Here is a 26,856-nt window from a genome sequence, read left to right as displayed (position 1 = left end):
TCATCTACCGTATTGACCCGCGTATAAGCCGAGGTCGGCTTTTTCAGCCCTTTTTTTGGGCTGAAAAACTCAGCTTATACGCGAATATATACGGTAATCAACTTCCAGAATATGTTTATTTATTTAAGAACACTTATATCCTGTCTGCTGAAGCAATCAGCCTGCAAGGCAGCTAACAATATAAATCAACAGAACAATAAAATCTATCAATCTATCAATGCTACAAAACATAGCACCAAAAAATCCCAAAAAAACACAACCACACTGGAAACAGAAAGTTAATTGTGCTTAAATCAGCTGTCAAAAATCATTTAATAAAGATATTTGTAATACTCCACCAACAAAACATTAAAACCAGCAGTTGAAAAAAAATTAAATAATAAAAACGGGAAACAATTTAAATACAGTATCTATATATCTAATTCCCAAGTGTGCCTTCTGCCTGCTGGCACACTCAGCCAAACAGATGTTTCTTCAAAATTGAGGTACTCCAAAGTTTACAGAAAAATTGGAAGTTAAAACAAGAAAGGGGGGGTTAAATCCCCTGATTTTAAGAAAAGTGTCTGTGCATGTGCAGACAATGTAAAAACTTACTTCTTTGCCAACCCGGGAGCAGCAGCAGTGGCGTTGGCCATGGGGGGAGGGACTGCAGTGGGTCCAGATACAGAGGCTGGGAGTCTCACTGAGCCTGGGGAAAGCAGCAGTGGCAATGGGGAAGAAGGGTAAGAGGAGGGAAATACATTGGAGGGGTTTACAGAAAAGAGCAACCAAAATGATTAGGGGACTGGAGCAACTGTCCTATGGGGTGCGGTTAAGACGCTTAGGGCTGTTTAGCTTGGAAAGAAGGCGGCTGAGGGGAGACATGATAGAGGTCTATAAAATTATGCATGGTTTGGAGAGAGTGGACAGGGAGAGGTTTTCTCCCTCTCCCATAATACTAGAACACGGGGTCATCTGCTAAAGCTGGAGGGTGAGAGATTCAAAACAGATAAAAGGAAGTATTTTTTCACTCAACACATAGTTAAATTGTGGAACTCCCTGCCCCAGGATGTGGTGATGGCTGCCAGCGTGGAGGGCTTTAAGAGGGGAGTGGACATATTCATGGAGGAGAGGGGTATTCATGGCTGTTAGTTAGAATGGATATTAGTCATGCTGCATACCTATTCTGTCTAGTACCGGAGGAGCATGCCTAATATCTTGGGTGCGGTGGAACGCAGGCAGGATGGTGCTGCTGCAGTCGTCTTGTTTGTGGCTTCCTAGAGGCACCTGGTTGGCCACTGTGTGAACAGACTGCTGGACTTGATGGGCCTTGGTCTGATCCAGCAGGGCCTTTCTTATGTTCTTATGTTCTTACATCCCCCCAAAATAAGAGGTTTGTCTGCACCTGCCCTGAGGCAGGCGGGCAGGTGGGAAGATTTCTGATGCTTTTGTGGGTGGAGGGAAATTACCAGAAGACTCGTTGTTGGTGTGTTTGGAAGGGAGGAAGCTGCCATTTGTTTGCATAGAAAGGGGAAGCTGAGAGAAGCTGCTGAGCTGACAGGCTGCCAAGAAAGTCATTACCGCCACTGATGTGTGTGTGTGTGTGTGTAGGGGGGGAGCTGCTGGGTGGGCAGGAGAGTCACCTATGGCATTGTTACTTAGGGGGAAGAAGCTGCTGGGTGGGCTTGGGGAAGAGAGAAAGAGAAAGAAGGGGGAGTTGGCTTGGGGGAAAAAGAGAAAGAAGAGTGATAAATTTGGGGGGAAAGAGAAAGGAGAGATCGGCTTGGGGGGAGAGAGCATGAGAAAGGGGAGGGGAGAACAAAGCAAAGGTGGGGAAATGCACCTTTCCCGCAATTTTGTTTCAGGTCCCCACTTGTAAATCCATAAAAGCTAAGGGATAAAGCCATCCAGAACAGAACAGTTTCCAGAAGTGATGGATGTGTGATTAATCTCTTGGGGTAGGGAGTTCAGTGAGGCCACAGTAGAAATGTGACAGTCAATCTCACCTCCCTCACTGAAGTTACAGAGTTGGCTCCACCTGACACTCCTGAGTCCTGGGCAGGTTGATATGGGTGGAGGTAGTCCTTTGAGGGCCCTGATCCCTTAGTCCGAGGATCCTCAACCTTCCTGAGCTTGCGGGCATACTTGGAATTCTGACACAGATTGGTGGGGGCAGCCACAAAATGGCTGCCACAGGAGACAGATGGCCAGCCACAAAATTGCTGTTGCAGTTTACCTTCTATCACAAAATGAAGACCCTTGTGCTGTGGTGGCAGCAGCTTTCATTGCAACATTTTTCAAAATCTGCACTGCCCATCAAATCACCTGTAGCCAATCAGAAGGCTAGCTGGGCCAAAGGCCCACCTGCCTCACCCACTTTCTAAAAACACTTGGCGGGCACCAGGAAACATGGCAGGGGGTTCCATGGCACCCATAGGCATCACGTTGGGGACTCCTGCCTTAATCATTTAAGCACTTTTAATTGGGTTTGAAAACAACCACTGTGTGAGAGATCCCCTCTCTCTGAGTTTACTTCTCCAAATCAAATGTTCAGACGTTGATAAAGAAACAAAGGATTTATTGAAGACATCAGGAGATGAGACAGGCACAGATAGCAAGTTGCAAGTGAGGGGCTAATCGGGTTTACAGAATATATTGACTCCAGGGCACCGGGGCACTGGGGTTCACACTTATTGTTATGGGAAGTTACAAGCTTGGCATAATACAAAACATCAGACGAGTCCCAGGAAGTCTGGTGAAGCTATCACACTTCCAAGGCCGCATCGGCCTGAGGGAGTACTGACAGGAAGAACAGCGGGGGGGAAGATACATGGGGCAATCAGGCCTGGCGCCTGAGACCAGAAGGTGTGAACTGCTTTTACGAGTTCACTGATAGCAGGTGATGGGAAGCAGAGACACATACACAGAGACCCTCACATTCTGCCCCCCTTAAGGCCCCCCTCCGGGGTCCTCGAGAGGGCGAGGCTTATCGGGATAAGCGAGGTGGAATTCTCGGACCAAGCGAGGGGCCGCCATGTGGGGTGCGGCCACCCACTCGTCGTGAGCGGACCCAAGGTGTTTCCACCGAACAAAGTAAAACAGTTTCCCCTTCTTCCATTTGGAATCTAAGACCTTGGATATTTCCAGATGGGTATCCCCTCCTACCACAGTAGGAATCTCACGGTCGGGAGGGGGGTGGAACTGGGGGGCTGCCACATACGGTTTGAGGAGACTAATATGAAAAACCGGGTGGACTCCCTTGAGAGTCTTTGGGAGCTTCAGTTCCACGGTAACCTCATTGATCACTCTGGTAATGGGGAAAGGTCCCACATAACGATCGCTCAGTTTTTTGCAGGGACGAAGAGAGCGGAGGTTTTTGGTGGACAGATACACTTGCTCCCCCACCTTTAGCTCCCATCCCGGAGACCGGTGTTTGTCTGCTTGTTCCTTGTACTTGCTTTTCGCCTTCTCAAGATTTTTGAGCAGCCACGGCCAGGTAGATTTAACTGCCTGGATCCACTCCTGAAGATCAGGGGTGGTTTGGAGCTCTGGCGTGACGGGGGCGGAACCGAAAGGACCGAATTCCGTCCCGTATATTACTTGGAAGGGACTAAAGCCGGTAGAGGAATGAGGCGCATTGTTGTACGCATATTCAGCGAATGGCAGCAGGTCGACCCAGTCATCCTGGTGGAAATTGACATAGCAACGCAAATAACATTCTACCACCGCGTTTACTCGTTCCGTTTGACCATCCGTTTGGGGGTGATAGGCGGAAGACAAACCCTGTTCCTCCACCCCCATGAGCTTTAGAAATGCTCGCCAGAATTTGGCAACGAACTGGACCCCCCGGTCGGAGAGGACCTTCCTCGGGACCGAGTGTAGCCTGAGGACATGTGTCACAAATAGTTTAGCCAAACCCTGGGCTGAAGGAAGACCTGCACATGGAACAAAATGGACCTGTTTGGAAAAAAGGTCCGTGATTACCCAGAGAACCGTTTTTCCCCGACTAGGAGGTAGGTCGGTGATAAAATCCATGGCTATGACCTCCCAGGGGCGGGAGGGGTTCTCCAGCGGTTTGAGAAGCCCGGGGGGTTTTCCCATCCGTTTCTTAGCTGTGGCGCAAGTGGGGCAGCTGCGCACATACAGCTCCACATCGGCTCTCATTCCGGGCCACCAGAACTGCCTCCGTACCAGGTGAAGTGTTTTAATGAAGCCAAAATGACCCGCCAATCTGGCACCATGTACAAGTCCCAATACCTCCTTGCGAAGGGAGGATGGGACATACAGTTTCCCCCCTTGCATCCACCAAGTGTTGGTTCGTTCCAGGCCAGTAGGGAGGAGATGGTGCTCCTCCTCCTGTAAGGAAGCGTCCCGGAGCCGCTGTTGGAAGGCTTCCGGGATACCCTTGAGTGTAGGGGGGGCCTCTGGTCGATGGGCTTGGGAGCGGGTGGTGACGGCTAAGCCGGGGACCTCCCCACGCTGCTCGGGCGTGAACAGGGAGTCGACAGGGCGATCGAAATCGTTGCGATACTGGGGGAGTCGAGACAGAGCGTCGGCCAGGGCATTGTCCTTACCCGGGACATGTTTGAGAGTGAACCGGAATTTGGCGAAGAATTGGGCCCACCGAATTTGTTTGGCGTTAAGCTTTCTAGCTCCCTTGAGAGCCTCGAGATTCTTGTGATCGGTACACACTTCAAACGGCAGTTCGGCACCTTCTAAAAAGTGCCTCCATATGGTGAGGGCATGTTTGACCGCCGCCGCCTCCTTCTCCCAAATAGCCCAGTTAATTTCGGACTGAGAAAACTTTTTGGAGAAGTAGGCGCATGGTCTCAACCGCCCCCCTTCATCCCTCTGCAATAGGGCCCCACCCATGGCCACATCCGAGGCATCCACCTGCACCACGAAAGGCTTGGTGCAATCTGGGTGAGCCAAAACGGGTTCGGATGAAAAGAGTAGTTTTAAACACTCAAAAGCCTGCTGGCACTGGGGGGACCATTGCAAACGGGCTGAGGGAAGCGCGGCACTAGCCCCCTTGTCCTTGGTACGCAACAGATTGGTGAGAGGAAGCGCAATTTGGGCAAAGTTGGGAATGAAGTTTCGGTAAAAGTTAGCGAATCCCAAAAATTGCTGAAGCTGGCGGCGGGTAGTGGGGGGTTCCCAATCTCGCACCGCCTGGACCTTTGCGGGGTCCATTTCTAAACCTTGGTGGGAAATCACGTACCCAAGAAATGTAATGGAAGGTTGGTGGAACTCACATTTGGATACCTTAGCATACAGTTTGTGCTCCCGCAGCCGCTGGAGCACTTCTCGCACTAGGCGCACATGTTCTTCCATGGTTTCAGAGTAAATAAGTATGTCATCGAGAAATACCACCACCCCCCGAAACAGCAAATCATGTAAAACCTCATTAATCAATTGCATAAACACACTGGGGGCCCCCGAAAGTCCGAACGGCATGACTAGGTATTCAAACATTCCAAAACAGCTGGAAAAGGCCGTTTTGGGTTCGTCTCCTTCTTTAATGCGGATACGGTGGTATGCTTCCACTAAGTCCAGTTTGGTGAAGATTCGGCCCTCCTTTAATTGTGCTAAAAGGTCGGGAATAAGAGGGAGAGGGTAAGCGTTAGACTGGGTGACCGCATTTAGCCTACGAAAGTCAATACACAGTCTTAGATCTCCCGTCTTTTTCTTCACAAAGAAGGCCGGGGCCGAATAAGGAGCTTTGGAAGGGCGTATGAAACCCCTCGCCAAGTTAGCGTCCAAATAGTCCCGCAACACCGCCTTCTCACTAGGGCTCATGGGGTAGACCTTCCCTTTAGACAGTTTGCCTTCCCCCACGATTTCAATGGCACAGTCCGTCTCTCTGTGGGGAGGTAGTTCGTCACATTCTTTAACATCAAAGACATCCGCAAACTGCGAGTATTCTGTGGGAAGTTGAGGAGGAATGGAGATCGGGTTGGGGGACCCTACCAATGCGGCGGCCGGAGTCCTGAGTACCCGTTCCTTGTCATGCAACCCACAGGGGCTGTCGGGAAACGAGAGCACCCGTTTAACCCAGTCGATGGAGGGGTTATGTCCCCGTAGCCAGTTCATCCCTAACACCACTGGGGTTACAATAGGGGCGATGGTAAAATACAAGCGTTCCCAATGTTCTCCCACCGACATAATCACGGCTGCAGTTCGGTGGGTCACTGGGCCCCGTTTAAAATCGCTCCCGTCCATTTGGGAAAAGCGGAGGGGTCCCGGAAGCCGCTTGCGCCGGACTCCCAGTTTCTTGGCAGCTTCCTCACTAATCATAGTGCGGGCACCAAAGCGGGGAATTCTAAACTGGGACCCCCTTTGGGTAGGGACAGGTGAACACGCACATACACATTGTCCTCTTGGGCGCTTACCATCGGTGGAGCTCCTTGCACAACGACAGGGGCGGTCTGCTGCGGAGCCCCCTCTACAGCAGACCGACGGCGTTTTTTGCCGGCTGTTCCCACTCTTCCTCCTCGCTGGAAGAGGGGGATGGAGTGGTGGCATTCGGGGACCCGTCCGAATCAAAAGTAGTATTTGTAATCCGGGACCCCGTTGGGCCTGTAGAGGTGGAGATCACATCCTGGGGGCGCGCATGGAGAGCGGAGGGTGCGCCGGAACGCCGGTCCGGTGGCCCGCTCCTGCGGCGGGGCTGGTCCTCAGCGGCCGCTTTCTGCGGTTCGGTCGGGGCTTGGCGAGGGGGGTTTGGACGACCCGCACGAGAGGGGCATTGCGACGCAAAGTGTCCCTTTCCTCCACAGGTCAGGCAGACGCCGGTCTCAAAACGCTTACGGCGTTCAGCGGCCGAGGGACCCCCGCTCCCTCCCGGTCGGAAGTCTCGGCCCCGGTCACTCCGGGGTCTCGGATCTCGTCCAACGCGCTGTTTGGACAAGGTCAGGAGTTGTTTGCGATTCTCGATGTCGGCAGCGTGGTGAACCCAACCTTCCACATCCGGGGGGTTCCCTTGCATAAAAGCCCAATGCTGGAGGTCCGGGTTGAGGCCCTCCCTGAAACACTGTACCAAAGTGGCCTCACTCCAGTCCAGGATTCGGCTGGCCAGTGATTGGAACTCACTTGCATACTGCGCCACCGACTTAGTCCCTTGGCGCAGTTGCATCAGGGAGGCTTTAGCCCGCTCACCCAGAGTCGGGTCCTCGAAGCGGTTTCGGAGTGCTACCATAAACTCATCCAGAGTTCGTAGCACCGGCGAGCGGAGTTCATACTGCAACACCATCCAGGCGGCCGCCTCCCCTTGCAGCAGGGAAGCCACGTACTGCACCCGGGACTCCTCGGAAGTGAAGGTTCGGCCTTGTTCTCGCATAAAAATATCCACTTGGACCATGAAAAAGGTCAACTGGTCTCCTGAACCGTCATAGGTGACTTTCAGGTCCCGACGGGACGGGAGGCTAGGAGGCGCGGGGGGGGCCGCCGGTGTTCCGTCCGGGGGGTTGCCGGCAGGCGGTTGCACTTTCAACGCGTCCAGGGCCGCGGCCATCTCACCCATCACCCGCCGCATGGACTCCATCTGTTCCTGCATGGCTTGGCGATCCTCCAGCCACTGCCTGCGTTCCTCTTCCATCAGGGCCTCCTTGCGCGCCGGGTCCCCTTCAAGTCCCGTGCTGGGGAAGGCCAAACGGCGATCCTTCGCCGCGGTTCGGGAGAGAGACCAACCCTTGGGGGAGTCCAGCCAATTGTTAAAAAGTCCTCGGCCTTGGTCGGGGATGGGACCCCTAGGCTTCTTTGGCTTGGCACCCTCCTCCTTGGGATCCGGCTTCTCCGGTACCACCGGTCCGTCCGGTGCGTCAGGGGTAGTAGGGGTGTTTTCCTCATCGCCTGACATTCTGTCCCAAAAGGTACAGCAGCAGTTCGAGAGGCAAGGACTTGCAACTTAATGTGAGAGATCCCCTCTCTCTGAGTTTACTTCTCCAAATCAAATGTTCAGACGTTGATAAAGAAACAAAGGATTTATTGAAGACATCAGGAGATGAGACAGGCACAGATAGCAAGTTGCAAGTGAGGGGCTAATCGGGTTTACAGAATATATTGACTCCAGGGCACCGGGGCACTGGGGTTCACACTTATTGTTATGGGAAGTTACAAGCTTGGCATAATACAAAACATCAGACGAGTCCCAGGAAGTCTGGTGAAGCTATCACACTTCCAAGGCCGCATCGGCCTGAGGGAGTACTGACAGGAAGAACAGCGGGGGGGAAGATACATGGGGCAATCAGGCCTGGCGCCTGAGACCAGAAGGTGTGAACTGCTTTTACGAGTTCACTGATAGCAGGTGATGGGAAGCAGAGACACATACACAGAGACCCTCACACACTGCAGCTGACAAAGTGTAAGAATGTAGTAGTTGCTGGTTACCAGTCAAGATCTTTGCTGCCTAATTTTGGACCAATTGAAGCTTCTGAATCATCTTCAAAGGCAGCCACTAATAGAATGTGTTGAATAATCTGGCCTTGTTGTTACCAAGGCATGTGTGACTGTGGCCAGATCAGACTGCCCCAAGAATAGCTGAGGTGGTTGAACTAGTTTAAATTAGTGGCAATGAAAGAGAATGTATGATCGGTGGACTTTTTCTGCTATTGGGATGCCTCCTTCTGGTGGACTTGGTGAATAATCAGATTTAGCTATCTTGTTTTATCTCCATAGAGCTCAGGTCAATATACATAGTTTTCCATTTTACCCTCCTAATAACTAGGGGTGCCAGGCTTTCGGCTATACCAGGAGACCTCCTGACATCCAGGCTTTTCACCCAGCAGGAGTAAATGTGGGAATTGAGCACCTGCTAGCACACTGATGTCACTTTTGGTAAAAATTGGAGGGGATATATTAGATTCTCTAACATTTACAAAAACTCTGTGGTAAAATGAGGAACCCCGTGGCGCAGAGTGTTAAGCTGCAGTACTACAGTCAAAAGCTCTGCTCATGACCTGAGTTCGATCCTGACGGAAGTTGGCTTCAGGTAGCCAGCTCAAGGTTGACTCAGCCTGCCATCCTTCCGAGGTCGGTCAAATGAGTACCCAGCTTGCTGGGGGTAAAGGGAAGATGACTGGGGAAGGCACTGGCAAACCACCCCGTAAAAAAACAAAGTCTGCCTTGGAAACGTCATGATGTGACGTTACCCCATGGGTCAGGAATGACCCGGTGCTTGCACAGGGGACCTTTACCTTTATTAAAATGCTAGAGCATCTGAAGTCACTACTTCTGGTTTTTACCAGTAGTGACATCAGCTCACCAGGCCCTGCTCTCCAATGTCTCCAGGGGGTTGCCAGCTGTGGCTTAGCAACTTTACTTAAGAACCCTATGAGGTGGATTAAGCTGTCACTGAGATTGTGACTGGCCCAAGATCATCCAGTAAACTTTATGACTTAGTGGAGATTCAAACCCAGGTGGTATGTCCAACACTCAGACCAATACCATACACTGGCTCACCAGTTTAAGCCAGATTTATAAGCAAATAGTTTCTGCTGAGTGATTTCATCAAACTAGGGATGCCAGCCTCCAGAATTACAGCTCATCTCCAGACTAAAGATATCAGTTCCCCTGGAGAAACTGGATGCTCAGGAGAGTGGACTCTATGACATTGTACCCACTGAGGTCTCTGTCCACCCCAGGCGCCATCCCCAAATCTCCAGGAATTTCCCAACCTGGATATGGCAACTCTACCCCTTCCCACGGCAACCCTACATCAAATTAAGTGATTCCATCAAACTCAGGCCTATGCAAAATAAGGTCTGCTGAGACAAATGTATCCCACCAACCATGTATGATTGCCCACCAACATTGCAGTATGCTGAAGAAGGTAAAAACAGAGCAATGAGGTAATCAGATCTGTGGAAGAATTATCTGTCCTAACATTAAAATATGTAGACCTGGCTTTCTTTATACAATCAGGGCAGAGTCCAACATCATAAAATATCAGTATATATAACATATGTAAAACTTGTATGGTTGCTAGTATAAATGGAAATTTTCTAACTGGAGGTGATGGGAGTTGAATCTGGATGTTATAATGTAAATAAAAATTACATAGTCTTCCAACAACTTGGGTAATCACAATACATTTTGAGATGAGCTTCAGGTGTGGATAAAAGGAGATGCTGTGAGATTATGGTATCCCTTAAGCCCCCCCCCCAAATGGTATTTAGTGCCAGCAACGCATCCACCTCTGTAATAACTCTGTTGCTTCTTCAATCACAGTGACAATTTCTGTGCTCATCTGCTGATGCTCTCATTGAGAAGGCCAGCAAGTCAGTACAAGGGAAAGGAAGTGAAGCTGGAAATTAAATGTTTGGGTATTATTTGTGCAAGCAGAAGAACTGAACAGATTAATTTATCTGTAGAAGATGTATTTCATAGCACACAACTTGCTGAAATAGAAGAATCAGCACAATTTCAACTCTCTTTACCTGTTCATTTGAAGACCCTTTTTGTGACTGGCCCAAGATCACCCAGTGAACTTTATGGCTTAGTGGAGATTCAAATCCAGGTCTCCCCCAGCCTTAGTCCAACATTCAGACCAATACCATACACTGGATCACCAGTTTAAGCCAGATTTATAAATAAATGGTTTCTGCTGAGTGATTTCATCAAACTAGAGCTCATCTCCAGACTCATCCCCAGAATTACAGCTCATCTCCAGAGATCAGTTCCCCTGGAGATAAGGATGCTTAGGAGGGTGGACTCTATGACATTGTGCCCCACTGAGGTCCCTGTCCTTCCCAGGCTCCATCCCTAAATCCCCAGGAGCTTCCCAACTTGGATATGGCAACCCCACACCCCATCCCTGCTGGTGGCCAGAGGGAGAGGCACCAAGGGGCAAACAAAAACTCCTAGGGCTAATGTGAGCCTGGATTATGGCTTCACAATAATTTTTAAAGAACTACAACTGCTTCTAAAATGGTGTCAGTTACCACAGTATGGACCTGTGGTTACTATCGCATTTGGCTTGGCTGAAAAACAGTACTGTGTAGCACTCTTTTTTTAAAAAAAATGTGAAACAGTAAAGAAGGCACATCTTAAAGAAATAGGTAATGTTGTTCAGTTAAAAACCAAAGAAAGGGACAATTATAGCCTGATTTATGTAGTTACCATATATTCAGAAACCTCTGGGTGACTGTAGCAACAGCAAGCAGAACCAGGAAATATAGGCATCCATTGAGTGTATCCTCCCAGTATTCTGAATGCTAGTACTTCTCACTGGAGTTGCAGGGGTCGCACTGAGAACCAGAAGGAAGCTCTTCATGGATGCCTGAAGTTATTTGTTCTGACAGCTGTTGCTACAGTCACCTAGCGGTGATGCACAGGCTGTTCTGCAAACACCCATAATAATTTACAGCAATGAATTACTGGACAATATCATGGTGAATGTCCATAACTATAGGTTTGTAACCATATCTATTTCTGCTTATGACTACCATCATGGGTGTTAAAGTTAATGCTTCTGTCACAAAATACCACAATATATGTTTATTTCACAAGAAAAGGTTTTGGGATAAGCATAATAATTTTAGAATACTTTTGGTCAAATTAGTCTGAGAGTCTAGTTAAAATATGTAGACCTGGCTTTCTTTATACAATCAGGGCAGAGTCCAACATAAATTCATAAAATATCAGTGTCACACGGGGTCCTGCCCCCCCCCCTGCTGCCTGGAGAGTCTCTGCCCTGGAGGAGGTGGAGGCTGAGATAGTTTCCTCAGTTCTCCCTCGGACGTAACCAGGGTGCTGCAGGACACACCTTGCAGGCAGCCTCCAGCTTCTCTCCTCCCGACTGCTGCGCCTCATTGGCCTTTTATTCCCTCCAGGCCGGAGAGGCCCCTCCCTAGCTCTGTCCCTAACCGTACTCCCGGAAGTCCATATATGGTCTGGAGGGGGAAGCACCACCCTCCCAGCCATGTGCGTCTGGCCTCACCGTTCGCTTCCACCCTGGCCGCGCTCAGCCACTCATCGGCTGTTCTGTGGGGCAGGGTGCGTCTTCCCGTGGCGTCCTCAGTGTGGCCAAGTTCGGGCGTGTTGCTCTTGCCTCGGCTGTGGCACCGCACTGTCTTGGCTACTCCCTAGACCCGGCAGCCCCTGGAGGGGGAGACAGACTTGCTTTTTCTGGCCCTGCTGCCCCGCCAGTGCAGGGCTGGGCCTGGAAGGCCCCCTAGCTGCTCTTTGGGGTGAGTGTGGGGCCGGTGGGAGGGCCCGGGATGCAAGGGCAGGAGCCCGTCCCGGGACAATCAGTGTAAATTACGTATGTAAAACTTTCATGGTAACTAGTATACATGGAAATTCTTTAACTGGAGGTGGTGGGAATTGAATCTGGATTTTATAAATGTAAATAAAAATTACATAGTCTTCCAGTACTGTTTTGGCACTTGAAAAGGTGGGGGGGGGGGCAACTGCTCCTGGAACTGCCATGCACCTGATCTGGATTGGGACAACTTTTAAAGAACCACAACTCCTTCTAAAATGGTGCTGGTAATCACAGGATGGACCCATGTCTGCCATCACATTTACTTTAACCCTTTCTAGAGGAAAATCATGTTTTGTTATGTCACGTTGTATTATCCCAGAGCTCTTCTTGATTCAGCTTTCAGATCATAGTCTCTGTAGTGATTCCATAGATCCTGGAAAATGGAAGGCTGGACCCAATTCTTGTAATATTCATACAAACAAATAGTGATAGATTTAATGTAACCTTTTAAGATAATCTGTACTGTTATTCATCCTTTACAGTAACTGGTATTTTCTGTCCTCAGAGACTGTATACATGACATACAATAAAATGTAAAGGTTGCTTGATGTCTTTTTTTCCCTTTCCTTCCCACAAACCCTTCTTGAAATATTTTCTTCTTTCTCTTTTGGTTGCAGTTCCTTCCTTTTGGGGCTTGGTGAATTCAGCCTGGAATCTTTGCTCTGTTGGGAAACGGCAATCACCTGTCAATATAGAAACCAGCCATATGATTTTTGACCCCTTTCTTACACCTCTTCGCATAAACACAGGGGGTAGAAAGGTAAGATGCCTGGAATGGCTTTGGTTTTCAAAATAAGTATAACACACACTGAACATCGGCTCGTTTTCTGGGTTCCATTAGCATCATTGGGCAAATTCTACTGTTTCCCTTAGCAAAACCAAATATGCACTGTCATAAATAAATTCTTAATCACATGCCATGATGTTCCTTATGTATTACTCTTAGCAAATTAGAACTGTTCTTAATCATTCTGTGTTTTCCAAGGAATGGTGAAATCTGGATGCTTTGTGAAGTTGTAACAGCATGAGCTAGTAACAGAGTACCTTGTTCCCTGCATTTTTTTCCTAAGCTTTCAGATGTTTAATGAGTTAAGAACAAGGCTCAACCAAAAACATTTGCTATCCTCAAAATTGTGGACCTTTTCCCAGATGCAAAGCTACCCTCCCCCTTGGGTAATGCATGGGGGTAGGGTAGGCCACAAATAGAGATGACATGTTTGTCCATTGTGTGTAGTGGACCATGGTCCTATACTGCCCGTGCAAGTGGGTGACACTTCCTTTCACATGGCATGATGTTGAGAAGGTAGGTGGTGCAGCATGGAAAGAGAGAAGAGATAGGTGCGGTTTCCTAGGGACATGTTCACACTTGCTTTTCACTGTGCTGTTGTGGTTTCAATGTCCATCCTTGCATGAGAAGAGTGGGATCATATCCCTGGAATGACCAGGTAACTTATTAAAAAAAAGTGACTTCATACAACTGTTTAGCCAAGCCAGGCTAAACAGACATTTCACTCACAGAGTGTCTAGGATCATTCTATAAGGAAGAAGATAATATTGTGCCAAAGAAGAAGCAAGGAGCATGGGGAACAGTGTTGCTGAAAATCACCTTTAAAAATAACAAAAGAACAAAAAAAAATTGTTTGTTTGTTTTCATTATTTATAGTCCACCTTTCTCACTAGGACTCAGGGCAAATTACACAGAGTGGGTCAATACAATCAACAAGATGGGACATTCAATAAACAATGAAATAGGATTTGGTTTGTAGATAGGGTTGTGCATATTGATAAACCTGAACTGAAAATAAACCCAAAATTAGCCGTTTCAGCTTCATTCAGGTTTTGGGTTTGCTGAACACCAAAACCTGGGGATAAAGCCAAATAGGCGCTTCCCAATAAAGCCAAATAATTAATTATTCTGCTTTTTTGGGTACAGCTATTTGCCTTTGCTCAGTGGCACGGCTCTGTGCTTTTCCCCATTATTCTATCTTTGACTTTTTTCAAAAGTCTTGGCAAGCAGGTGAGGTGCCAGAAGATTGGAGGCAGGCAAATGTTGTTCCCATCTTCAAGAAGGGGTAAAAAGGAGGATCCAGGTAACTACCGACCCATCAGCTTGACTTCTATACCAGGAAAAGTGTTCGAACAAATAATCAAACCGTCCTTGAGCATTTAGAAAGGATGGATCTGATCACTAAGAGCCAGCATGGGTTTCTCAAGAATAAGTCATGTCAGACTCATCTTATCTCCTTTTTTGAGAAAGTTACTACCTTGCTGGATCAGGGGAATGCCATAGACATAGTTTATCTAGATTTCAGTAAGGCTTTTGATAAGGTTCCACATAGTATTCTAGTTGACAAACTGGGAAAATGTGGGTTAGATCCTATTATTGTTAGATGGATCTGCAACTGGTTGACAGATCGTACCCAAAGAGTGCTAGTTAATGGTTCCTCGTCCACTTGGAGAGAAGTGACTAGTGGAGTTCCTCAGGGATCTGTGCTGGGCCCTGTGTTGTTCAACATCTTTATAAATGATTTGGATGAAGGAATAGAGGGGATGCTTATTAAATTTGCAGATTATACTAAATTGGGAGGGGCAGCAAATATGGTAGAAGACAGAGCCAAGATGCAGGATGATCTTGACAGGCTGGAGAAATGGGCTAGAACTAATAAAATGCACTTCAACAAAGACAAATGTAAAGTTCTGCATTTAGGTAGGAAAAATCAAATGCATAATTATAGGATGGGGGAGACTTGTTTGAGCAGTAGTGTGTGGAAAAGGATCTTGGAGTCTTAGTAGACCAAACACTGAACATGAGTCAGCAGGGTGATGCTGTGACTAAAAAGGCAAATGCAGTCTTGGGCTGCATCAACAGAAGTATAGCGTCCAGATCACGCGAAGTGATGGTATCGCTTTACTCTGCTCTGGTTAGACCTCAACTAGAGTACTGTGTTCAGTTTTGGGCACAACAATTTAAGAAAGATGTAGACAAGCTGGAACATGTCCAGAGAAGGGCAACTAAGATGGTGAGGGGTCTGGAGACCAAGTCCTATGAGGAAAGGTTGAAGGAGCTGAGTATGTTTAGCCTGAAGAGGAGAAGACTGAAAGGGGATATGATAACCATGTTCCAGTACTTAAAGGGCTGTCATATAGAGGAGGGTGCCGAGTTGTTTTCTGTTGCTCAAGAAGATCGGACCAGAACCAACGGGTTGGAATTAAATCAAAAGAGTTTCCATCTAGACATTAGGAAGAATTTTCTATCCGTTAGAGCGGTTTCTCAGTGGAACAGGTTTCCTCGGGAAGTAGTAAGCTCTCCTTCCCTGGAGGTTTTTAAGAAGAGGTTAGATGGCCATCTGTCAGCAATGCTGATTCGGTGACCTTAGGCAGAGGATGAGAGGGAGGGCATCTTGGCCATCTTCTGGTCACTATGGGTGTGGAGGGGGGAGGTAGTTGTGAATTTCCTGCATTGTGCAGGGGGTTGGCCTTGATGGCCCTGGTGGTCCCTTCCAACTCTATGATTCTATGATTCTAGGTTTGCCATATTTGGAGGACTTGGTAGTTACCATTATTTTTGTCCTTCCATTGAGCAATATAAACCAAGTTAGGTGAAAGCTGTTCTTTTGCAGAGGCGTTTTGTAAGTAATGCTAACCTCTCATGGTGCTTATAGAAATAGTTTGGTCCATACATGCTTAGGACTTTAGTCCTGGTTGTCAAAGACTATCGAAGGTCTCCGTTCCTTTGTTGGTAAAGAAACCAAGCTGTAGAGGGATAATACATACTGTGCTCTTGGCCAAGGTTTTTTTTTTTTTTTTTTTTTTATAGTGTTCTTTTCTATAGACTGAAATATGAGCACCTCCAAGAACATAAGATCAGCCTTGCCGGACCAGACTATTGGTCCATCTAATCTAGCATCCTGTCTCATACAATGGCCACCAGTTCCTCTGGAAGTCCAACAACAGGGCATAGAAGCTGAGTCCTTCCCCTGATATTGACTCCTGGCACTGGTATTCAGAGGTTTACTGCCTATGAACATGGAGGTTCCCTTTAGTCACCATAGTCAGAGGTTTACTGCATATAAACATGGAGATTCCCTTTACTGCATATAAACATGGAGATTCCCATGGCTACTAGCCACTGATAGACCTATCCTCCACCTCTGCCTCATGAGCATCTGTGTCATTTCAGAATTTAAAACTGAATTTAAAACTGAATCCAGAATTTAAAACTGAATCCAGAATTTAAAACTGGATCAGTTGGATCATTTATATCTATTTAATCTTTCTATTAGCATGCTGCTCTTTGGCTATTATTCTCCAAAGCATCTTGCATTGTTTAAAAATAAATAAAATCATCAGTATTAATAAGAGTTAAAAAAAAACAACCAACAATAAAATGCATTCAAACAGTAAAATTAGCAAGTTTTTTTTTTAACTCACTATAAAGCCAGGGAAAATAAAGTTTTAACTATGCTTCTAAAAGGGCCAAGATTGTGGATCCAATGGAATTCCTCAGGAGCTTTCTTAAACATTAATATGAAAACAAATGAGATGTAACAGTTTTTTATTCCTAGACCAGCATTTGCAAAATGGGGACCATTAAATTCTGGAGACTGGTGGTGGTGGTGGGGTGGGTGGGTTAAGGTAGAGAAAAAGGGCACCATCCCATTAAAATAAGTAAAGTAACAATGCCATCCTAAGCAGAGTTACACTCATCTAGGCCAATTGTCTTCAATGGGCTTAGAGCCATGTGACTGTGCTTAGGATGGCACTGAAATACGGAATTTTTGTTCCTAGCAACTCACTTGTCATACAGATTTCAGAGGGACTTATGAACAAGTCACTTCAGCTGAATTCACACCAAGGAGTTTGAGTTGGATATAAAAAGGAGTGTTATCACGTTATCTGAGTAACAAAAAATTGGATATGAAATTCTTGACCAGGTATTATGGAGTAAACAGAGATAGAAGGCTTTTTTGTTTGTTTCTTATGTTGCATAACTATGCTTCAGAAATTAAAGTAGAACACAAAAGTATTTTGGTTTTTCACTTAAGAGCTCAGCTTGTTGCTTATACACAATGCATTGATTTCCCTTAGGGTCTGTTTAAGGCATTCACCACTAAGATTGTACCTATTCAAATCTCAACAGAGAACTGTCTCCAGATGACTGTTCCCTTCCTCCTGACAATTTAATGCTAATGTACTAAATAGGAAGTGGGAGGGGGGTAGCATGCAAATGGATCCCATTGTAGTGAAGTCTAAAGTTGGTATTGTGCCCTGCAAGGAAGGCTTCACTTGAAATCTCACCAAAGACAGACCTGGAACAGGAATAAAGATTATACTTTGTACACGATGTCAGTGGGTTTAGAAGGGTATACCCCTACATAGCATTAATTTTGCACATATAATTTTTATTTTGTTATTTAAATGTACACATAGACATCTTAAGTGAGTGCCAGACACATGCCAGAGGACATTAAGGATGCTTCCCATGATTGCTGTAGTTTTGGAATGCCTCTGCACAACTTCAGTCCTCTAAGATACTATCAATCAATCAATCTGTCAATCAATCAATCAATCAATCAATCAATCCTTTATTGGCATAAAAAGGCACAATACAAAAGGATATGAAAGGAATGGAAATATTAAAAGGTGCCCTTTAAAAAATAGTTAGTAGACAGTTACATCAAATAACATTGTTGATAATACCATCTAATTAACTGTTTGGCAGGCTTTTAAAACAAACGTTAAAAACTGTGCCACCATCTCCAATATTTAAGGTGAATGGTTATTCAATAAATAGGTGACATTGAAAGAATCTGGGACATTCTGTCTATCAATCAACAGGGGGCTTAATAGATCATTGCGAGATTCTGTATAGAAGCTACAATAAAATAAGACATGAGCAACTGTTTCAATACAATTGTTGTCGCAGGGGCAAAGCCTGGCAGACAGAGGGATTTTCTGAAATTGCCTTCAAGTAGTGCAGATGGCAAAACATTAAATCTAGCTAGAGAAATGACTCTACTTTGAGAGGGATCACACAGGTGAGATAAGTATGGGGAGGGTTGGAAAACACCAAAAGGTACCCCTATATTTAATGGGGAACATATTTTATTAGCAGCACTATTTAGATCTTGAAATCCTATATCTAAAAGTCTGCATTTTATCCTTTGGAAAGCTTCAGCCTCAGTAAGCATGAGCAAGGAGTTGAAGTCAAGGCCAATAGATTTAATTTTGCTCTCAATATATTGAAGCCACTTAGAAGCATGTGACTCCATGAGCATGTAATAAATAAGGGAAGAGGAACCTGCCTTAAAGTGGAGGCGTAACCAGAATTTTCAGTCCTCTAAGATACTAGTGATAGTCAGAGGATCAGTTTTGTTTAAAATTTAATACCTGCCATGGAAAAATAATGTGCTTACTGTGTCTCTCATTTGATTGTTTGTTAAATGTTGTAAATATTTTAATATGCCTTGTTAGAGTGTATTGATTTTGTTATGAAAATACATATGGAGCCTTGGGGCTTAAAATTATTACCTGTCTTTCAGTATAAACATTTAAGACACCTTTAAAACAGAGAAAGGTAGAATTAAAACACAGTGAATTCAAAATATTAAAAGGCAACAACAAAGAGAAGTTGCCAACATTTCCCATGTTAGAAGATGCTCATCAGAGTTTCTTGGAGGGGAGTCATTATGATTAAACCAGACTGAAACAGCAACAGACTGTTGACAATGCATACCTGATAATCATTCTTTCAAATTTGTGTCTTGTCTCATTATATGCACTTGATGTTACAAAAGAGATATAAGATATAAATTAAAGTGTTCTGTAAATGGCACTGAACTCAACACACTGGGTTTTCAAGCATTGTAAGTCACTTTGGTAAATATTTTTTTCTGGCGAAAAAGCCTGATAAAATTAAAATAAATCAAGGATCTGCCCTCTGTTTTTGACTCAGCACTAAACCCTGCTTATGACTGTGATTCAAGTCAATTCCCTGTTTTGTAGGCTCCAAAGCACTTGACAAATTGCTTTTGCGGTCTTGGGCAGGAAGTAAAATCTGGATGTTTATTGCATTCCTATGTTGGCTGCCATATATAACTGGTGCATGGGGGAGGGGGCATAGCTAATGGTAGAGCATCTGCTTTGCATGCAGAAGCTCCCATGTTCAGTCCTTGTACCATCTCCAGTTAAAAAGATCAGGTCATAGGTGATGTGAAAGACCTCAGCCTGAGACCCTGGAGAGCTGATGACAGTCAGAATAGACAACACCGACCTTGATAGAGCAGTGACCTATTTTTTTTTATAATTTTTTATTAAATTTTAACAAAACATACAATATGAAAAGACAAAAAGAAATTAATAACAGTATAAAGTTAAAAAATAACAAAAAGAAAAAGAGAAAGTAAAAAAAATAAAATACAATAATATTAAAAAGGGAAAAAAGGAAAAAAAGTAATAAAAGGGTATTTTTACATCATCTGTAATACAATCATAATCAATCAAAATATCCAATAATGCCCTTCTACCCAACACCCACCAAAAGTGACCCTTCACCCGACTTCCGAAGAAGTGTCTGGATAGTTTTATTTCTCTATTATCTAAAATTAAACTTTTTTAAACATTATTTTTCTATATCTCACTAAATAATATCGTAAAGTCCATTTTTGCCATCTTGTCCCAATATGAGGTGGCCTTAAACCATGTTTGTTTGAATTCTTCCATATCTTTTCCATGCAGAAAAACCGTTAATCTGGCCATCCTCATATACAGTCATAATTTCTCTCTCCAGTCTATAATTGAAGGTTTATTTACTTGTTTCCATATTTTAGCTATCACAATTCTTGCAGCAGCAAAACTATTTTGGCAAATAATTCTATCCTGGTCAGATATGTTATTTGGTGGGATTCCCAACAGACAAAATGATGGTTTCCTTTTTATTCTGCTGTTAATCAAATTATTTGTTTCTTTCACTATTTTTTCCCAAATTTTTTAAAAAATTTTACATGTCCACCATACATGCATATATGTTCCTTTCTTTACCACACTTCCAGCATATTCCTTTATCTCGACTATCCATCTTAGAAATCATAATTGGGATTATATGCCATCTATAAAACATTTTATACAAATTTTCTCTAATTTCATTGGTTATTGTAAATTTAAATTCCCTGTTCCATAAATTTTCCCATATGTCCAAATCAATATTATATCCTAAATCCTTCATCCATTTAATCATGACTGGTTTAATTCTTTCTTGTTCTAAATTAGTTACAATTAATAATTTATACATTCTACCTATCATGCCCTTATTTCCCTTATCTAATATTTTTTCTAACTCGGATTTATTTTTATTAAATCCAAGTTGATTATCTTATTAAAGATATCTTGTAACTTATAATATACAAACCAATCCTTTATATTTAGTTCTTCCCTACTTTTTAAACCCCATTTACCTTCTTTCCACTGGATAATATTTCTATACATCTCTATATCTAAATTTAACTGTATTCCCTCTTCTCATAAAAGCTTCTGTTGGGTTAATCCATCCCGGAGTCCTGGTTTCTAAAATCTTCTTATATTTTTTCCAAATTTGAAATAACCCAGCTGATAGAGCAGTGATCTGACTCAGTATAAGGCAGCTTCATGTGTTCATGTAGTCTACACTCAGCCTGAAAATCATTCAGACATGCTCAGTCACCAGAGTGTCATGTGGATACTTACACAATTCTCTGTTACTGAATTTCTTCACTGAATTTGATCCATTCTCCAGGACTAAATGAACCTAGCTGCACCCCCTTGCTCTTTATGTCACTACTGACAAAATGACTATTTAACACATATTTAGGGATGTGTTTATATACATATCTCTCAATGCAGTGCCAAAATGCCCAGAAACATGTAGGTTGTACAGCCTGAAGAACTGCAGAAGAACTGAGAAGCCTGTGTTTCCTCCCTCTTTTCTTCTCCATCCCCAAAAAGGCCTTACAAACAAAAAAACAGGGAGCCAGTGTGGTGTGGTGGTTAGTGTTAGACTAGGATCTGGGAGACCCACAATTCTAAGAAAGCCAAAGAAATGGGCTACATATGCACAGATGATAAGTTGGATCCAGACTAAATTTTCCACCAAGGGAAGTAGAGAGACAAGTCCCACCGATTCTCCCTTCCCACAGCAGACCCTCCTCACATTGTTCTTTAGAATCCCCTGTCCCCCAGGAGCAGCAGTTTGTGGAGATCAGTGGGCTGCATGCAATAGAAGAGAGGGAAACAGGAATGTTTCCTTCTGCTAATTAAAATTTTTAGCCTGGATCCAGCCCAATCAGAAAACAATGATGGAACACAGACAGGTTGACTGACTCATCTCTGTATGTGGCCCAAACAACAACTTCCGGGCTTGGAGACTTATTTCCATAAGAACTGTACTTGAAAGAGTCTTTAACATAGCAATGTAAACAAAGAAGGGAGCTGAAAGAGTATTTGTTTGCCTCATAAGCATTTTTAGATGATGTCACGAAATCATTCCTCCGTTATTTACTCTGTGCTTTCATTTTATTACAAAGAGGCTCTCCAGCTCCAGAAGCCAGTATGTCACTGGTGCACCTAATTGCATTCCAGGATCTGAAATATCAGCCTGAGAGGCTTAATGAGTTTACATGCAGATTAATTCCCCCAGAAGGAATGCAGATATGGAATAAAATCCACATTTTGCAATTTTCTCAGAATAATGCTGCCTTTGTCTTCTGCGTTTGGGTTGAAGTTTTGCTGCTGTAAACTTGTTGATCTTCTGAATAAATCAACTCTCTTTTGGACTATTCATCTTTGATGTTGTTTATGGGATTATCATGGGACAAGTGCTCACACGATCGCTCCAAGCCTTTCTTAGCATAATGAATAATCCAGCCCTGGGCTTAATATTAGTTGGAAGGCACCCGTGATTTGATTGAAATGGCATCTTCTTTTTCTGCCATCTCAAAGAATCATTCCACTGGATGTTGATGTTTTGAGGCTGAATAAATCAGTTTGCACTGGCCACAGGCTATTATTTAAACTCTGTAATGCTGTGTGGGTAAATAAAAATTATTCAGTTGTATCCTTTATAGCTTTCTTTTGAGAACATATTCCAAAAAATGCAATTGCACAGTCATTTAAAATAATGCTTTTATAAATAATTGGTCCATCCAGCATATGTTGGCACAAAATAATTGCAATACTAGAAGTCTTCTGAATCCAAAGTGGGGATAAGGATAAAGGGAGCGATCGGCCAAATGGATTCTCTGACAGCTAGTTTTGATTCCACGCTGTTCAATCAATTCAGAGTATTACTAGCATTTTTTTCCCTCGAGAATATAATTTATGACAACTGCCAAGTTTTGCTTTGGTGATTACTAAAAGGACAGATACTGGCATTAGCCATATTTCAACACTGCAGGAATGTAAAATGAACACTAGAAATGGACCAGGAGGAATGAATAGCAATAAGACATCAGTGTCATCTGAAAACTGATTTGTGATTGATTTTCAGAGGGCTTAATAATCTGATTTTTTTAATATATTGTGTTTGGAAATTTAATAACTTTGATACAAATGTCAAAAAGTTTAACAAATAGAATGCAAATGATAGATTTGCACTATATAACACCAGTTATTCATATGGTACTTTATTCACACAGCATTTTGTTGAGAGAGAGCCTGTTGGGGAAAAAATAAGTTTCAAAGAAGTTTCATTTCAGCTACAACTTCCCCTCCCACACTTAATTATGTTTAATTATATAGTTTTAATCAACTGGATGATCAGTTAAAATTCAGAAACTTCTTATGAGTGAAGACTATGCTTCTGAAGCAAAAATCAAGCTTTGTGTTTCAATGACGCTTGCATTCCTTATAGCAGCCTATATCTTAGAAGAGAAGTATTTCTTTTAGGATGGTGCTTGCCATCTGCAGTTTTTATAAATACCTATATTAGAATCATTACTGTATCCTGGGATATAATAGACTAATTAACAGCGCAATCTTAAGGGGGGTAGTAAAGGCATACCCGGGGACAGAGCAGGTGAACCGCCTTCTGATTAGTTTGCTGCTGGGCGCAGCAGGCTGAGAATGTTATTTTACTGAAAACCCTGTGGAACTTCTCCATACAGCTCCACAGGGCTGCACCTCCCTTTTTGCAGGCACAAGTTCTTGGTGGCAAAAGGGGGTGTTCCCAAGGCGAAAGGGCTTAGGGGGATGACTAAAGTCAACCTCGCCCCAGGGAACATCAACTCTGATGCTGACATGAGGCCTTGCACCAGGGAAATGCTGTTGCAGTGGCTACACTGGCACACATGTGTGACACTGCTATGCAGCTCCACAGAACTGGCGTAAATGGCCCTGCACCAGCGTTAGTGCCAGTTTAGCTGGCACAAGTGGCATTAATTCTGGTGCAGGGGTCACGCCGCCTCCTAAGGCCACCCCCCCCCCTTGAGGATTGCTCTGACTCTCTGCAATCCTTTGTACACTCTTGGGAGTAAGTTCCACTGAACTCAGTAAGACCTTCTTTAGAGTAAATATTAATAGGCTTGCATTGTAGATTTCCAGTCAATTAACATGGGTTTAATTTGATTATCACAACTCTCAATTGATGAAGCTTTGAAGCTGTAACTTAATTGACTGGTTTAATTTGTGTTTTAGCTAGGATGTCTCCAAGAGCCACAACTCAGATTTCAAATGGTCATTGTGGTTCCATCCATTACCTTAACTCCCATCGCTTTTTCCAAGCGTTCTGGCTACATATCCCAAATGAAGTGTTAACAACTGTTGGTATCATATTTCCAGGTTCTTAATCCAATGTGTTGCTCAAGTTAGTTTTAATTACAATTAAAGAGCTATAAAGGATTTGATTGTCAAGGTGACCAGAGCATTGTAATACAATAGTCTAAGTAGTCTAAGTGATCTAGAGAACCAGGCTTGATTCCCCACTCCTCCACATGAGCGGCGGACGCTAATCTGGTGAACTGGATTTGTTGCCCCACTTCTACACACAAAGCCAGCTGGGTGACCTTGGGCAAATTACAGCTGTGTTAGAGCTCTCTCAGCCTCACCTACCTCACAGGGTGTCTGTTGTGGGGAGGGGAAGGGAAAGGTGATTGTAAGCCAGTTTGATTCTTCCTTAAGTGGTAGAGAAAGTCGACATATAAAAACCAACTCTTCTTCTCCTTGAATCAAAACTGAGGGCCAGGCAGACAACTCAGAGTCAAAACATACTGGGAGATCCATGATTGGATCCACCATCTTTTAAAGCTCAGTAACATCCTTTCATGGGCCTTATTCTGATCAGGACCGTGTAGGGAGCAGGGGTGGGATTTAACCCTTTCATTCCTGAATGGTTTCACAAATCAAAACAGAGCTCCACGTTCCGTTGCCTTTCTGCTAAAGCTAATAACAGTATTTGTGTGTGTGGTTTCAGTTAGTAAAACTGCAAGTGCGGAAGGGTTAAACCCTATGTTCCCTCCCTGCAAGGCCTTAATCTGAACTGGGGTCGTGTGCAATTGTAAATTAAACAACAACAATGAAGATCCTCGACTGCTGTCTCATCTATTTCAACCCTTAATGGAAAGCATTCCACAATGAGGGTCTCATTAAAAAAAAAAAAAAAAGCCCTGCTTTGTATACCAGCAGACCAACTTCATTGATCAGTAGTACATTAAGTGAAGCCTCACTCATCATACTAAGTATTGGAAGGAATATACTGGAGAAGTTTATATCTGAGATACCTGATTCCCAGACCATTTAGATCTTTAAAGGCACCTTGATTTGGGCACTGAAAGTAATAGGAATTTAGTGGAAATGAGCTAGGATTCACATGAGGCACAAGGCAACCAAGAGACAGTGCATATGCTGAAGCTTTCCAATCTTTCTCAGGGGCAGCCCCATATAGTGTACATTAGTAATCTAAGAATTGACATACATTGCATATAAGAACATAAGAAAGGCTCTGCTGGATCAGACCAAGGCCCATCAAGTCCAGCAGTCTGTTCACACAGTGGCCAACCAGGTGCCTCTAGGAAGCCACAAACTAGACGACTGCAGCAGCGCCATCCTGCATGTGTTCCACCGTACCCAATATAATAGGCATGCTCCTCTGATTCTAGAGAGAATAGGTATGCAGCACGACTAGTATCCATTCTAACTAATAGCCATGAATACCCCTTTCCTCCATGAATATGTCCACTCCCCTCTTAAAACGCTCCAAACTAGCAGCCATCACCACATCCTGGGGCAGGGAGTTCCACAATTTAACTATGCGTTGTGTGAAAAAAAAATACTTCCTTTTATCTGTTTAGAATCTCTCACCCTCCAGCTTTAGCAGATGACCCCATGTTCTAGTATTATGGGAGAGGGAGAAAAACTTCTCCCTGTCCACTCCCTGTCCATCAGCTGCAGCTGATGTATGAGATCCCACAAAACATCGTAGCTGAACAATAAAACAGTAACTCTGCAGCTCTCCAGAACTCAGCCATAACACAGGATGAAGTTTCTACTGTTGTGTGGTGTGTTTATGTAACGCATCCTATTGTACAGCAACATAACACAAAATGGAGCCAAAGCTGTCACAGAACATAAACTTTGGAGGGGAAGCCAAGATATTTCATTTTGGGGAAATTGCTTATAATTTGAAAGTGATCTGTTCTACTAAAATAAATGCAGTTCTATGAAATTAACATTTTATTTTCCCCAGTGCCTACTTAATGTTGATACCATACACAGAGTTGAATTATTTTGTTAATACAGATGGATGGAATAATAAAAGGCATTCAGTTATTTTAATGTACAAAGGGTAAAAATGATGTGTCTGCTCTTCTGCTTAGTAGAGTATTTTGTTTCAGCAATCTATATATATGTTTTTTCCCCTAAAGAGTAAACTGAATTTGAGGAAAGTGCTGATTTCTAGATGTAAAGCTCCTCGAAGTAATAGTTAGGCCTGGTACTACCATAAAGCCTCCGTTTTGTTGGCCTTTCTCTCCTGTCCCATGAATATTGGCCAGCTAGTCATGTGACACCCAGTAAAAAATGTTTTGGACATTTTACAATACAGAGGCTAAGAACCAACTGAGAAATGGCAGGATTTGGCATAATTCCACATCATCTCATCGCACTCACCAGGAATAAAGGCAGCCTCAGAAAAAAAGATTTTACCTAGCCCTCTGTGCATTAATCAGGACCCACCAGTAATGTGTTAAGAATATTCTGTGGGACATACTTCTGGATGCCTGAGCACGGAAAGGTTAGGAAGAACTAAAGCACATATTAGCAGTTCCCTCTAAGAAGTTCCCAGCCCAGAAGGATTAAACTTGGATGATAGAATTAAAGGTAAAGGTAGTCCCCTGTGCAAGTACTGGGTCACTACTGACCCATTGGGTGATGTCACATCCTGACGTGTACTAGGCAGACTATGTTTACAGGGTGGTTTGCCATTGCCTTCCCCGGTCATCTACACTTGACCCCCAGCAAACTGGGTACTCATTTTACCGACCGCAGAAGGATGGAAGGCTGAGTCAACCTTGAGCCGGCTGCCTGAAACTGACTTCCGTCGGGATTGAACTCAGGTCGTGAGCAGAGCTGCGCCACTCTGCACCACA

General features: G+C 44.3%; 1 protein-coding gene across 1 annotated transcript in view; it reads left to right on the top strand.

The window, feature by feature from the left end:
• CA10 (carbonic anhydrase 10) overlaps positions 1 to 26,856 on the top strand; it is a 677,770-nt gene that overhangs the window by 315,514 nt on the left and 335,400 nt on the right. Inside the window, exon 3 of the mRNA XM_056861664.1 lies at positions 12,862 to 13,004. Coding sequence (XP_056717642.1) covers positions 12,862 to 13,004 — 143 coding nt within the window. The remainder of the gene's footprint in view (positions 1 to 12,861; positions 13,005 to 26,856) is intronic.

Source organism: Euleptes europaea, chromosome 1, assembly GCF_029931775.1.
Source record: "Euleptes europaea isolate rEulEur1 chromosome 1, rEulEur1.hap1, whole genome shotgun sequence".
In the NCBI taxonomy this organism is placed as follows: Eukaryota; Metazoa; Chordata; class Lepidosauria; order Squamata; family Sphaerodactylidae; genus Euleptes; species Euleptes europaea.
Note: the sequence above shows the minus strand (reverse complement) of the source record. Positions and strands in the feature narration are given on the sequence as shown.